This window comes from Pelophylax lessonae (assembly GCF_965119305.1).
Source record: "Pelophylax lessonae genome assembly, chromosome: 12".
Lineage (NCBI taxonomy): Eukaryota > Metazoa > Chordata > Amphibia > Anura > Ranidae > Pelophylax > Pelophylax lessonae.
The window spans coordinates 206,053,919-206,066,198 of record NC_138779.1 but is presented as its reverse complement, the minus strand read 5'-3'; the positions used below and the strand labels follow the sequence as shown (position 1 = coordinate 206,066,198).

Sequence of the window (12,280 nt, the reverse complement as noted above, 5' to 3'; positions counted from 1 at the left end):
CCAGCCCCAGATAGCAGTAAAAATTCTGACAGCAGTTCTAATCCTTCCTCACTCTATGCAAATCAAAAAAAAAAGGTTTTTACTGGTCTTATATTTAAAAGTTTTGACTTGTTTATGGCTAATCTTAGTTGTGGACATCAGTCATGCTACACAAGCTTTAAAAATAATCAAAAGCCATTTATAATATGCCTCGTTCTTCTACCTCCTCACACTTTCCTTTATTGCCTGGCTGTCATAATGACAAGCGGAAGTTGCTGTGTAAATACAGCTGCTGTAGAAACTGCTGCTGTCAAAAAAAGAACCATGTGACACAGTGTTTATAAACAAAGTTCAGAAGTCAGGACAGGGAGATACAAAGTATCAGTGTTACTTTTATAACTATTTAATTTAATTAAAGTGGTTGTAAAATCTTAGACCCCATTCACACTAGAGCGACTTGTTAGGCGACTTTGTCGCCTGACATGTCGCGGTGGGTCGCTCGCCATTGAATAGTACAGGACCCGTTCTAATAGGAGCGACACAAGTCGCTCCGACTTAGAAAAAGGGTCCTGTACTACTTTGGGGCGACCTGGAGGCGACTTGCATTGACTTCAATTATTTGAAGTCCGTGCAAGTCGCGCCGAGGTCGCGGTACACGCTGTGCACCGCGACTTCACAGGTCGCCCCACCAAGTCGTGTCGCCGCAGTCTGAACGGGATCTAAAGGTTTTTCACCTTAAAGTATAACTAAAGGCAACATTTTTTTTTAGTTTTGGATAGAGTGAAGAGGGATTAGAACCCCTGTCAATTTTTATTGCTGTCTGTGCCCCTATTAAGGAGATTCACCCTCCCTATTTATCCTGTTTACCATTATCATTGAAAGTGAAATTAAAAGAAAATCCAAAATTCTGGGTTGCCCCCAAAAAAGTAATAGAGGGGAAATCTTCCAATGGGTACACTAGTTCTGGTGACCTGGAGGTCCCCAGGAAATTCCTTTAATTTGCAGAGATTTCCTCTCACTTCCTGTTTGGCTATGGGACAGGAAATGAAGGGAAATTTCCGCAATGGGACACAGATGGTGAAAAAAAAATCTTACCTTCCCTTTTTCTATCTAATATGAAAAAAAATGTTTTTGCCCATAGTTCAACTTTATTGCATTTTATGCATTACAGTGAAAAACCTGCTGTGCTGCAGCTCCCCCCCCCCTACACCTTTTTCTTACTTGAGCCCTATCCGATCCAGCGATGTGCACAGAGAGCAGCGGCTTTAGACGCTGTTGCTCTCCTCATTGGACAGATTGATAACAGCGGGAGCCATTGGCTCCTGCTTCTGTCAATCAAAAGCTGTGACATGAGAGTCGGGGGTGGGGCTGAGCCCTGATGTCTATGTTAATGGACGCAGCAAGTGAGACTCGGGAGCGAGCCCGCACGAGTGCCCCCCCTGGAAAACGGCTTTCTGTGGGGGCACCTAATAAAGAGAAGGAGCCTGGAGCGCCAACAGGGGGTCCTAGAAGAAGAGGATCGGGGCTGCTCTGTGCAAAACCATTGCGCAGAAAAGGTAAGTAGAGGCATGTTTTTTTTTTTTTAATCACCTCAATACTGGGCACTTTCACCCCCTTCCTTCCCAGACCAATTTTCAGTGCTCTCGCACTTTGAATGACAATTACTCAGTCATGCTACACTGTACCCAAATTAAATTTTGTTCATACAAATGGAGCTTTCATTTGGTAATATTTATTCACCACTGGGTTTTTTATTTTTTGCGATATAAGCAAAAAGTAGCAAAAATTTTGAAAATAAAAAACAATATTTTCTAATTTCTGTTTCAAAAGAAATGCAATATAATCAAATTTTGTCAAACATTTAGGTAATATTGTATTCTGCTACATAATCTTTGGTAAAAAAAAAATGCTGAAAAGTTCATGATAATAGGTTTGTGTGAAAGTTATAGAGCCTACAAGCTAGGCTACGTATCAAAAATTGATCAATCCTGATGTACTGACCACCTATTTCATTTCTTGAGGCCATAAAATGTCAGGAAAGTACAAATACCCCCCAAATTACCCCTTTTTGAATCGATGACAGTCCAAGGTATTTAGTAAGAGGCATAGTGAGTTTTTTGAAGTTGCATTTTTTGCCCACAATAGTTTGGGTAATAAAGATTTTTTTTCGCCCCACAAAATTGTCATATTAGCAAGTTATTTCTTACACATGGCATAGATAAACTTGCAATTACACCCCAAAATACATTCTGCTACTCCTCCTGAGTATGGCGATACCACATGTGTGAGACTTTTCCACAGTCTGGCCACACACAGAAGCCCCAACATACAAGTAGCACCATCAGGCATTCTGAAGGCATAAATTACACATTTTATTTCCTGACTACCTATGACATTTCTGAAAACCCTGGAACACCAGGACAGCAGAAATACCCACAAAATGACCCCATTTTGGAAAGCAAACACCCCAATGTATATTCTACAAGGCATAATGAGTCTTTTGAACATGTCATTTTTTTCCACAAAATTTTGGAAAATGTGGAAAGAAAATGAAAACCTATTTTTGTTACACAAAGTTGTCAATTTATAAGATGTTTCTAACACATAGCATGTACATAGCAAAAATTACACCCCAAAATACATTCTGCTACTCCTCCTGAGTATGGCGATACCACATATGTGAAACTTTTCCACAGCCTGACCACATAAAGAGACTCAACATCCAAGTAGCATTGTCAGGCGTTCTAGGAGCATAAATTACACATTTCATTTCCTGAGTACCTATCTCATTTTTGAAGGCCCTGGATAACTTTTTAGCCATGTGGACAGATGTGTGCAGATGATTCCTGAGACAGATGTGTGATAGATGTTGATCATTGGGACAGATGTGGCAGAAGATCACTGGGACAGATGTGGCAGGTTCACTGGGACAGATGTGGCAGATGATTACAGACAGATGTGGCAGGTTCACTGGGACAGATGTGGCAGATGATTACAAATGTGGCAAATGATTACAGACAGATGTGGCAGATGATCCCCTTTTCCCCTTAACTATTATTTTCCTGAATATTTTTTTCTCTATATTTTTCTAACAATTAATAATTTTTTTATATTTAACTATCAATAATTTTATTTTAATTTGTTCTCATTGTATTTAATATTTTTTTCGTAGTGTAGCATTAAAACAAAATTGTAAAAATAGTCTTTATTTTGATTGTAAATAACTTTGTATGGCTTTGTACCACAATCATAATTTTAGTGCCATTCTAAACAGGACAAATTATAGAATATAATTTTTTTAATTTTCAGTTATAATAAAAATAAACTAACACCTTGGTTTTTTATGTTTTTTTTTTTTTTTTTTTTTTGTCTATGGATTGCAAAAGAAAAAAAAAATACTTGTTTTTGTATTGGAATGATATAGTGTTTTATGGTTATCTTAAGTAATGAAAATATTTTTGCTGAATGAAAAGCAGAGCTAAATCTAGCTAAATCTGTCTGATATGGGGGTTAAAAAAAAAAAAAAAAAAAAGAGTCTGAGGGGAATACTGTCTACACAATTATATCCTCTCCAGCTAGCTCTCCCTGATTTTCTGTCTCTCTAGCTCCCTCCACTGGCACTGGAGTCACCAACAGTCTGATACAGTTGAAATAACTCATGCAGTATTTATCTTAAAAATCAGTCGATTCATAAAAAAATACACATTAAATACCGCATTCATTATTTTGTTTGTATTATTTTCTAGTATTTAACATGTTTTTCCCACCTTATATAAGCACAGACTGGGCCTCCGGCTGGAACTGGAAGTGAAACATTTCGCAATGGTATTCATGCCCCTGCTAAATGTGACTGTTCAGCTGAGGGATGCTGGTTTTTAGGGAGACGGCACCCCCCAACATCCTGACAAACATGACTCATCCTGGCTGTCAGTGCTCCCCTTGACCCATACCAGGCCATGTGCCCTCAATATGGGGGGCTGCCATGTGGATGAGCACAAGGGCTTCATTCCCACATCCCTGGTCACGTGGCTGTGGGGGATGACTTATTGAAATCTGGAAGCCCCCTTTTAAAGAATATGCAGCTGAGGACAGAAGTTACAGTGAGGGGGAAAAGTATTTAGTCCTCTGTGGATTTTTTGATTTCTCACCCAAGATTTGAGGGTACATGGCCCTGTCCTTCGCCCCTTTGATGCGGTGAAGTTGCCCTGTCCCCTTAGCAGAAAAAAAAACCCAAAGCATAATGTTTTCACCTCCTTTTTTGAAGGTGGGGATGGTGTTCTTAGGGTCATAGGCAGGATTCTTTCTCCTTCAAACACGGCAAATTGAGTTGAGCTTGATTTTGGTCTCATCTGACCACAACGCCTTTAACCAGTTCTCCTCTGAATCATTCAGATGTTCATTAGAAGTTCTCCTCTGAATCATTCAGATGTTCATTAGCAATCTTCAGACGGGCCTGTATATGTGCTTTCTTGAGCAGGGGGACCTTGCGGGTGATGCAGGATTTCCGTCTTTCATGGCGTAGCGTGTTACCAATTATTCTCTTGCTGACTATGGTCCCAGCTGCCTTGAAGTCATTGACAAGATTCTCTCCTGTAGTTCTGGGCTGATTCCTCACCATTCTCATGATCATTGAAACTCCATGATGTGAGATCTTGCATGGAGCCCCAGACCGAGGGAGATTGACAGTTATTTTGAGATTCTTCCATTTGCGAATAATCGCACCAACTGTTGTCACCCTCTCACCAAGCTGCTTGGTGATGGTCTTGTAGCCCATTCCAGCCTTGTGTAGGTCTACAATCTTGTCCCTGACATCCTTGGACAGCTCTTTGGTCTTGGCAATGGTGGAGAGATTGGAATCTGATTGATTAATTGCTTCTGTGGAGAGGTGTCTTTTATACAGGTAACAAGCTGAGATTAGGAGCACTCCCTTTAAGAGAGTGCTCCTAATCTCAGCTTGTTACCTGTATAGAAGACACCTGGGAGCCAGAAATCTTGCTGATTGATGGGGGATCGAATACTAATTTCACTTATTAAAATGCAAATCAATTTATAACTTTTTTGAAATGCGTTTTTCTGGATATTTATGTTGGTATTTTATCTCTCGCTGTTAAAAAAAAAAATATGATTAAAATTATAGGCTGATAATTTCTTTGTTGGTGGGCAAATGTAAAAAATCAGCTGGGGATCAAATACTTTTTTTCCTCATTGTATGTTATAAAAAAGGGGAAAAAATAGTAATTAAACAGTTTTTTTTTATGTCTATACACAAATGCTTTGCCTTTTATATCTATTTTAAACAGAATGAGTTGTTTTACAAGGTGAGTGTTTACATATACTTTAAAAAGGGGGCCCCTAGATCCTGCCCCCCATGTGAATAAAAAGGGGTACATAGTACCCCTACTCATTCCCCATAAAAATGACAAGTGTAAATTTTCTGGCCACCAACACCATAGCAAGAGAAGGCTGCCATGCATCCCAGCCCTGGTTTATATGGTGTTGGTGGCACACTATGGCAACTTATGATGCTGATCCAGGGAATACTAGGTCCCATGCTAGCGGCACACTGGGGGGAACTCAATGGCACCCCAGTTTTGGTAATATAGTGTATGTACACACATACATGGGGATCAACGGGTTTTCAAGCACAAAAATCCTACTATGTCTACCTCTGCTGCGTGCTCAAACATGCATTGCAAAAATAAAAATGTAATTAAAACATTTTTTAAAAAAGGAAAATAAAACAGTTTTACTTACTTTAAAGCAAAAGATAATTTATTTCTATTTTTTATCTTAGAGAAGAGATTTGGGGTCTTTTAGACCCCAGATCTCGCCACAAAGAGGATCTATCATGCTGTATTGGTATTTCAAGGGATGCAGTAAAAGTGATCATGGGATAGCAATAAAGTGATCAAACAGTTAAAGGGACAGAGTTAAAACATAAAAATAAATATAATAAAATAGAAAAAAAAAAACAATACAGCAGGTCCTCTTTATGGAGAGATCTGGGGTCCCGAGAACGGGAAGTGAAGTTGATGTCAATTATGTCCTCCAAGGGCAAAAAGATGAGCGGTGGCCATCTTGCCATTGCTTATCTCTCTGGGAAAACCCTGCTGACGCCAGATGGTTTCCAGGATCAGCGATCTGTAACATTAGCTAGGGAAGCAGTGGGAGGAGGGGGTCACCTCTCCCGCCACTTCTAAAAGTGATCCCATGGTGAATCCACCGCTGGGATCCCTTTTATCAGAAAGCTGGCCCCCTGAGGGAGAAACAGTGGGAGGAGGGGGGCACCTCTCCCGCCACTTCTAAAAGTGATCCTATGGTGAATCCACTGCTGGGATCCCTTTTATCAGAAAGCTGGCCCCCTGAGGGAGAAACAGTGGGAGGAGGGGGGCACCTCTCCCGCCACTTCTAAAAGTGATCCCATGGTCAATCCACCGCTGGGATCCCTTTTATCAGAAAGCTGGCCCCCTGAGGGAGAAACAGTGGGAGGAGGGGGGCACCTCTCCCGCCACTTCTAAAAGTGATCCCATGGTCAATCCACCGCTGGGATCCCTTTTATCAGAAAGCTGGCCCCCTGAGGGAGAAACAGTGGGAGGAGGGGGGCACCTCTTCCGCCACTTCTAAAAGTGATCCCATGGTGAATCCACCGCTGGGATCCCTTTTATCAGAAAGCTGGCCCCCTGAGGGAGAAACAGTGGGAGGAGGGGGGCACCTCTCCCGCCACTTCTAAAAGTGATCCCATGGTGAATCCACCGCTGGGATCCCTTTTATCAGAAAGCTGGCCCCCTGAGGGAGAAAAAATACAGGGTTATGGCATCTAGCTGTGGCCATAACCCTGGTATTTAATGTCAAACAAATGACATTTAGCCCCGGTTCACACTGAGGCGACCTGTGAGGCGACCTGGTCGCCTCACAGGTCGCCGTAGGTCGCCTCCCATAGGGAAGCTGCTGACCCGTTCTAATAGGAGCGACACAAGTCGCTCCGACTTAGAAAAAGGGTCCGGAGCTTCTTTGGGGCGACCAGGAGGCTACCGCCATAGACTTCAATGTTATGAAGTCTGTGGCGGCCGCTCCGAGGTCGCGGCGCGCTGCTCGCACCGCGACCTCGGAGGTCGCGGTGCGAAGTAGCGTCGCCCCGATGTGAACGGGGCCATACTCCATCATTGAAAATAAATAAATAAATAATTAAAAGTGGAAAACTACAAGAATTGGTCACTCCTGAGGAGCAAAAGAGCCCCTTGAATGTGGAAGGAAGGGCAGCAAGAGACTGCAGGGAGGAGACATGTAGATTGAGGATGCCACATAAGACAGGTTCCTTAGGAATGGCTGGATCCTCCAACTGTGCCTATGGATCTCGGTTCTATAGGTGCATAGCTGATGGACCTTTGCTCAGACAGCCCAGAACTTTAATATGTCCTGGGCAGAAAATGTGGATCAGGACTGGGATTCCCAGGTAGGCAATGCATGAGTAGGAGGAAAAGAAAGCCACGGCTTGGCAGGAGAAACCCCAGCAGGCTGCTGTCTCAATTTACTAATTCGCTTGGTATCTCTTATTACTTAGTAATAAAGATTTCAATAAATCACCTTGTACAGATTATTTATGACCAACGTGACCTCAACATTGTTTTATCACTGTAACATCCACATTTAATGTACACTGAACCTGGTATTAGTGTGCTAAGCCTAATATTAAAGCAATATAACAATAGCTTGATAAGCCAGACAAATGGTTACATGGTAATCATAATAAAGACCATGTTTAACAGGCATGCCCTATTCTAATATGTATCAACAACCAGCGGTTGCCAAAGCTTCTTCATCGAGCGTTTTCTTTTCACAATTGCAGAGACTGGTGGAGAAGGCAGCAGGAGAGGTGAGACTCTAAGGTCTACTTTGCAGTGGCAGCTTTTATTTTAGTTACCAGTTTAACCACTTAAGCCCCGGAAGATTTTACCCCCTTCCTGACCAGGGCCTATTTTGCGATTCGGCACTGCGTGACTTTAACGGACAATTGCGCAATCGTGCGACGCTGTACCTAAACGAATTTGACGTCCTTTTTTTCCCACAAACAGAGCTTTCTTTTGGTGGTATTTGATCACCTGTGCGATTTTTTGATCATAAACAAAAAAAGAGCATCAATTTTGCAAAAATAACAATATTTTTCACATTTTTTATATGAAATTCCCCCCCAAAAAAATGTAAAAATCAAAATTTTTTAACATTTTCGGCCAATTTGTTTTATGCTACATATGTTTGGTAAAAGAAATTGCAAAAAGCGTATTTTGATTGGTTTGCGAAATGTTATCGCATTTACTAACAAAAGGGAAAGATTTTTGTTGTTTTTTTTTTTTTTTAACGCGTAATGGCGGCGATCTGCGATTTTTTTGCGGTACTGCGACATTGCAAGACAAGATCGGACCCCTATCTGACATTTTTGACACTTTTGGGTTTACCAGTGACATTACTACAGTAATCAGTGCTATAAATATGCACTGTTACTGTAAAATTACACTGGCAGTGAAGGGGTTAACTTTTTTTTGAGAGGGAGGGGTTATGTGTGTCCCTAGAGGCGTGATTCTAACTGTGATTGGCTGTGGCTTGAGGTGTAGGAACAGTGATCAACGGTCCTACATAGTAGAACCATATGATCACTATTCCTACACAGGGGAGAATGACAGGTGGCTTGTTTACATTAGCCGCCTGCCTTTCTCCCTCTCCACCGACGATCGCGAGTGACCGGCGGACGATCGGGTCCGCCGGTCACACGCGCGGGGGGTCCGTGACCGCGCGGGATCGGGAGCGTGCCTCCGGCGACGCGTGCTCGCTCCCGAGACCCTCACAAGCTAGCGATGTAGTACTACGTCGCTTTGCCTGTGAGGGGCTGACCGCCGCAGTAAATAGTCGTGCGGCGGTTGGCAAGCAGTTAAACAACAAAAAGTGCAGGAAAAAAAAAAATTCTCAAATTACTAGTATCCCTTACCAGTGACCTGATTATTTTTAATTCTTTTTTTAGTATACTTAAGAAGCCTCCAGCTCAAAAACAAATCAACAAGGGACATCACGAAAATTAAGTTCCAGCATCATGACCTATTTTCCAGGATTGGATTCCCTCTTTTTGTTTGTCTACATCTTCACATTTGTGACAGGACTTCCCCTGAACATAGCGGCCCTGTGTACGCTCATTAAAAAATTTAGGCAAGGTGTCCTACCAGTGGACATCCTGCTGGTCAACCTGACCATTTCCGATTTGCTACTTTTGATATTTCTTCCCTTCCGTATGTTGGAAGCAGCATCTGGCATGGAATGGAATATGCCGTATGTTTTATGTCCTTTGTCCACGTTTATGTATTTCAGCAGCATTTACATCACCTCTCTCTTCCTCATGGCCATCAGCGTAGAGCGGTATCTTGCTGTTGCCTTTCCATTCAAATACCCGCTTCTTCGCAAACCAATCTACTCTGTGCTGGCTAGCCTCTTCATCTGGATCATTGGATCTGTTCACTGTAGTATTGTTTACATCGTGGAGCACGCTATTCCCAATAATATGACGGAACAAAACAATACGATGTGTTACAGTACGTTTTCACCAGCCCAGCTTAATATTCTACTCCCGGTCAGGCTAGAAATGAGCTTGTTGCTCTTCTTCATCCCATTCGTGATCACCGTCTTCTGTTATGCCAACTTCATCAAGATCCTCCTGTCTCAGCCTCGTCTGGAGAAAAGAAGAAAGATTAGAGCCATTTGTTTAGTGGTGATCACCCTCATTAATTTCATTCTTTGTTTCATGCCCTATAATTTATCACATGTTGTGGGCTTTTTCCAGGGTGATAGTCCACAATGGAGAGCCTACTCTCTGCTCTTAAGCACCTTCAACGCGTCATTGGATCCCCTCATATTCTACTTCTCATCTGCTTCCTTTAAGAAAGTCTTTATGGAGGGCCTGGTGGACGTTTTGAAAAAGTCACATTTTGGAAAGTGTTGCTATACAAATTGCACAGGGGTGTAACTACAGGGGTTGCAGGGGTTGCAATTGCAACCGGGCCCCATGCTCCAGGGGGCCTGTGTGGCTCCCCCGTACACTTGGATAGGAGGGGTGGTGGGGGCAGCATGTAGAGAAATCACTGTCCTCCTTTTTCCTCCTGTAGCTGCAGTAGGAGAATGGAGGAGATTGGTTTCTCTGTATGCTGCCCCCGCCACTCCTCCTATCCAGTTCACTTGTGTTCTGCAGTCTCTGGGCCCCTGTGTGCTCCCCTGCCCCCCCCCCCCCACTGTGCTGCCGGCTTCCTCCCTCCCCTCTCCTTGCGGATGCTGCAGGGGATGTGTCATAATAGAGAACCAGGCAGGGGTCGGTAAATATGTAATTTACCAGCTCCTTCCTTTTCTGAATGGACAGAGTCATAGTCAGTGACATTGTAAAAAAATAAAATAAAATGATAAAAAATAATACAATTAAAATACCAAAAAATAAAAACTACTGACACCAGTGGGGGAACTTCCAGGACGCCAAAGGTCACACTCTCGACCGTGCCCTGGCATTCCACCACCGTGGGGAGGCCCCAAGATGGCAGGAAGGGGGCCCACTGCAGAACTTGTGAAAGGGTCCCACTGCGGGACTGTAATAAAGGGCCCTGCAATGAGAGTAAAGGGCCCCAGGATCAGTGGGAAGAATCCCAGGCTTGAAGGGAAGGGGTCCGGGGGGCCCTTCATGGTTTCTTGCACCGGGGCCCTGAAGGTTCTAGTTACACCTCTGAAATTGCATTGCTCCTTGTGAGAGAGAGACTAAAGCAGAGAGTTTCATGTTAGGACCATGAAGAGCCACATAATATGTAGAGTTAGTGGATGTCTTTGATGTCAAGGGGCAGTCCTAATATGTCCCTAAAAAAATGTTGGTCCTTTGGTTTTGAGTGTTGATCAACTACACAGCAAAATGTAGATTTTTTCTGTTTCTTCTTTTTATCCAAAATAATTTAATTGAATAGAAATGTTGAGTACACAGCATTTTCAAGTATTAGATAGCAAAACAATCAGAGTTTTTACCAATGCTTATATAGCAAATGGTATGAACATGTAGCAGAATGGACACTAAGAGTGGGGTTTGTGTTGAAAGAGCGAGGGAGCATTGTCCCTCAGGAGATGGGTGGGGGTTTGTTATTGTTAAATACCTGCATTCTATTGTCCTATTGTTTCTGTCTGGCAGAGTAAGGTTATTATGGGATGTTCAGCTTTGTGTGTGGAATGGCTCGAAGAGGGAGGGGTTTTGGCAGAGTGTAGATCCCTTGTTTTTTCAATAAACAAGGCATTCGAGTTTTGACTCCCAACACCTATGTGTCGTCTAGTCCTTGGGAGGGAAGAATGGTATAACGCTACCTGGATTGTTGCATGCTGTACTTGCCTATTTGGAATATTACCTGTTTTCCTGTCTACCAGCGGAGACCCTGTAGATTGAACTACTTCTCCGCTACAGAACATATACGTGTGATCGTCTTGAGCTCTACTGGAGCTAACAATTTTATTTAACTGGTACAATATAAGTCCAAGCAATTTTGATCGTACATTAAATGTATCCATATGGTGTTAAACAACCACTGATAAGAAGAAGAGGTATTATGTGAAAAAAGATGGTTGGAAGAAAGTCAGGTTGTAAGGGAGCCGGGAAAGGGATGAGGGGGGGGGGGGGAGATTAAGGGAAGAGATAGGGGTGGAGGTATTAGTGTTCTCCTCAGCCTCTGTCCATACTCGCTTATTAAATGGGTATTTGAGCGGTGGAGTGGTGGGATGTGAATAGATAAGGCTTCTATTGAAGGGACGATGATGGTAAGCATTCGGTAACATGGGTGTAGATTTATTGTTAGCATTGTTAATAATATGTTCTCTCCATTTTTTTTTCTTAAGGAATGAGGGGTGGGTGGGGGGAGATTAAGGGAAGAGATAGGGGTGGAGGTATTAGTGTTCTCCTCAGCCTCTGTCCATACTCGCTTATTAAATGGGTATTTGAGCAGTGGAGCGGTGGGATGTGAATAGATAAGGATCTATTGAAGGGAATATGATGGAAAGCATTGGGTAACATGGGTGTATATTTTTTGTTATCATTGTTAATAATATGGTCTGTCAATTTTTTTTTCCTAAACCAACGCTAACATTTGGATTTTTTTTTAAATCCAAATTGGTCTTCTAGTTGACATATTTTTCCTACCTCTCACTGCAAACATTACTATGACTGTATTCAGATATTCCTGAGATGATTTATGCATACCAAGCCTAAAAAAGGCCTTTGAATTTGCCATTCTTTGTTTTAATTACT

At 42.5% G+C, this 12,280-nt stretch overlaps 1 protein-coding gene across 1 annotated transcript; it reads left to right on the top strand.

Moving 5' to 3' along the window:
- Positions 1 to 9,061: 9,061 nt before the first annotated feature.
- Positions 9,062 to 9,985, top strand: LOC309568997 (free fatty acid receptor 2-like; the record flags this gene model as incomplete). Its single annotated transcript, XM_082274758.1, has 1 exon — positions 9,062 to 9,985. One exon carries the CDS (start codon positions 9,062 to 9,064, stop codon positions 9,983 to 9,985), a length of 924 nt encoding a protein of 307 aa, XP_082130884.1.
- Between the last annotated feature and the right edge of the window lie 2,295 nt (positions 9,986 to 12,280).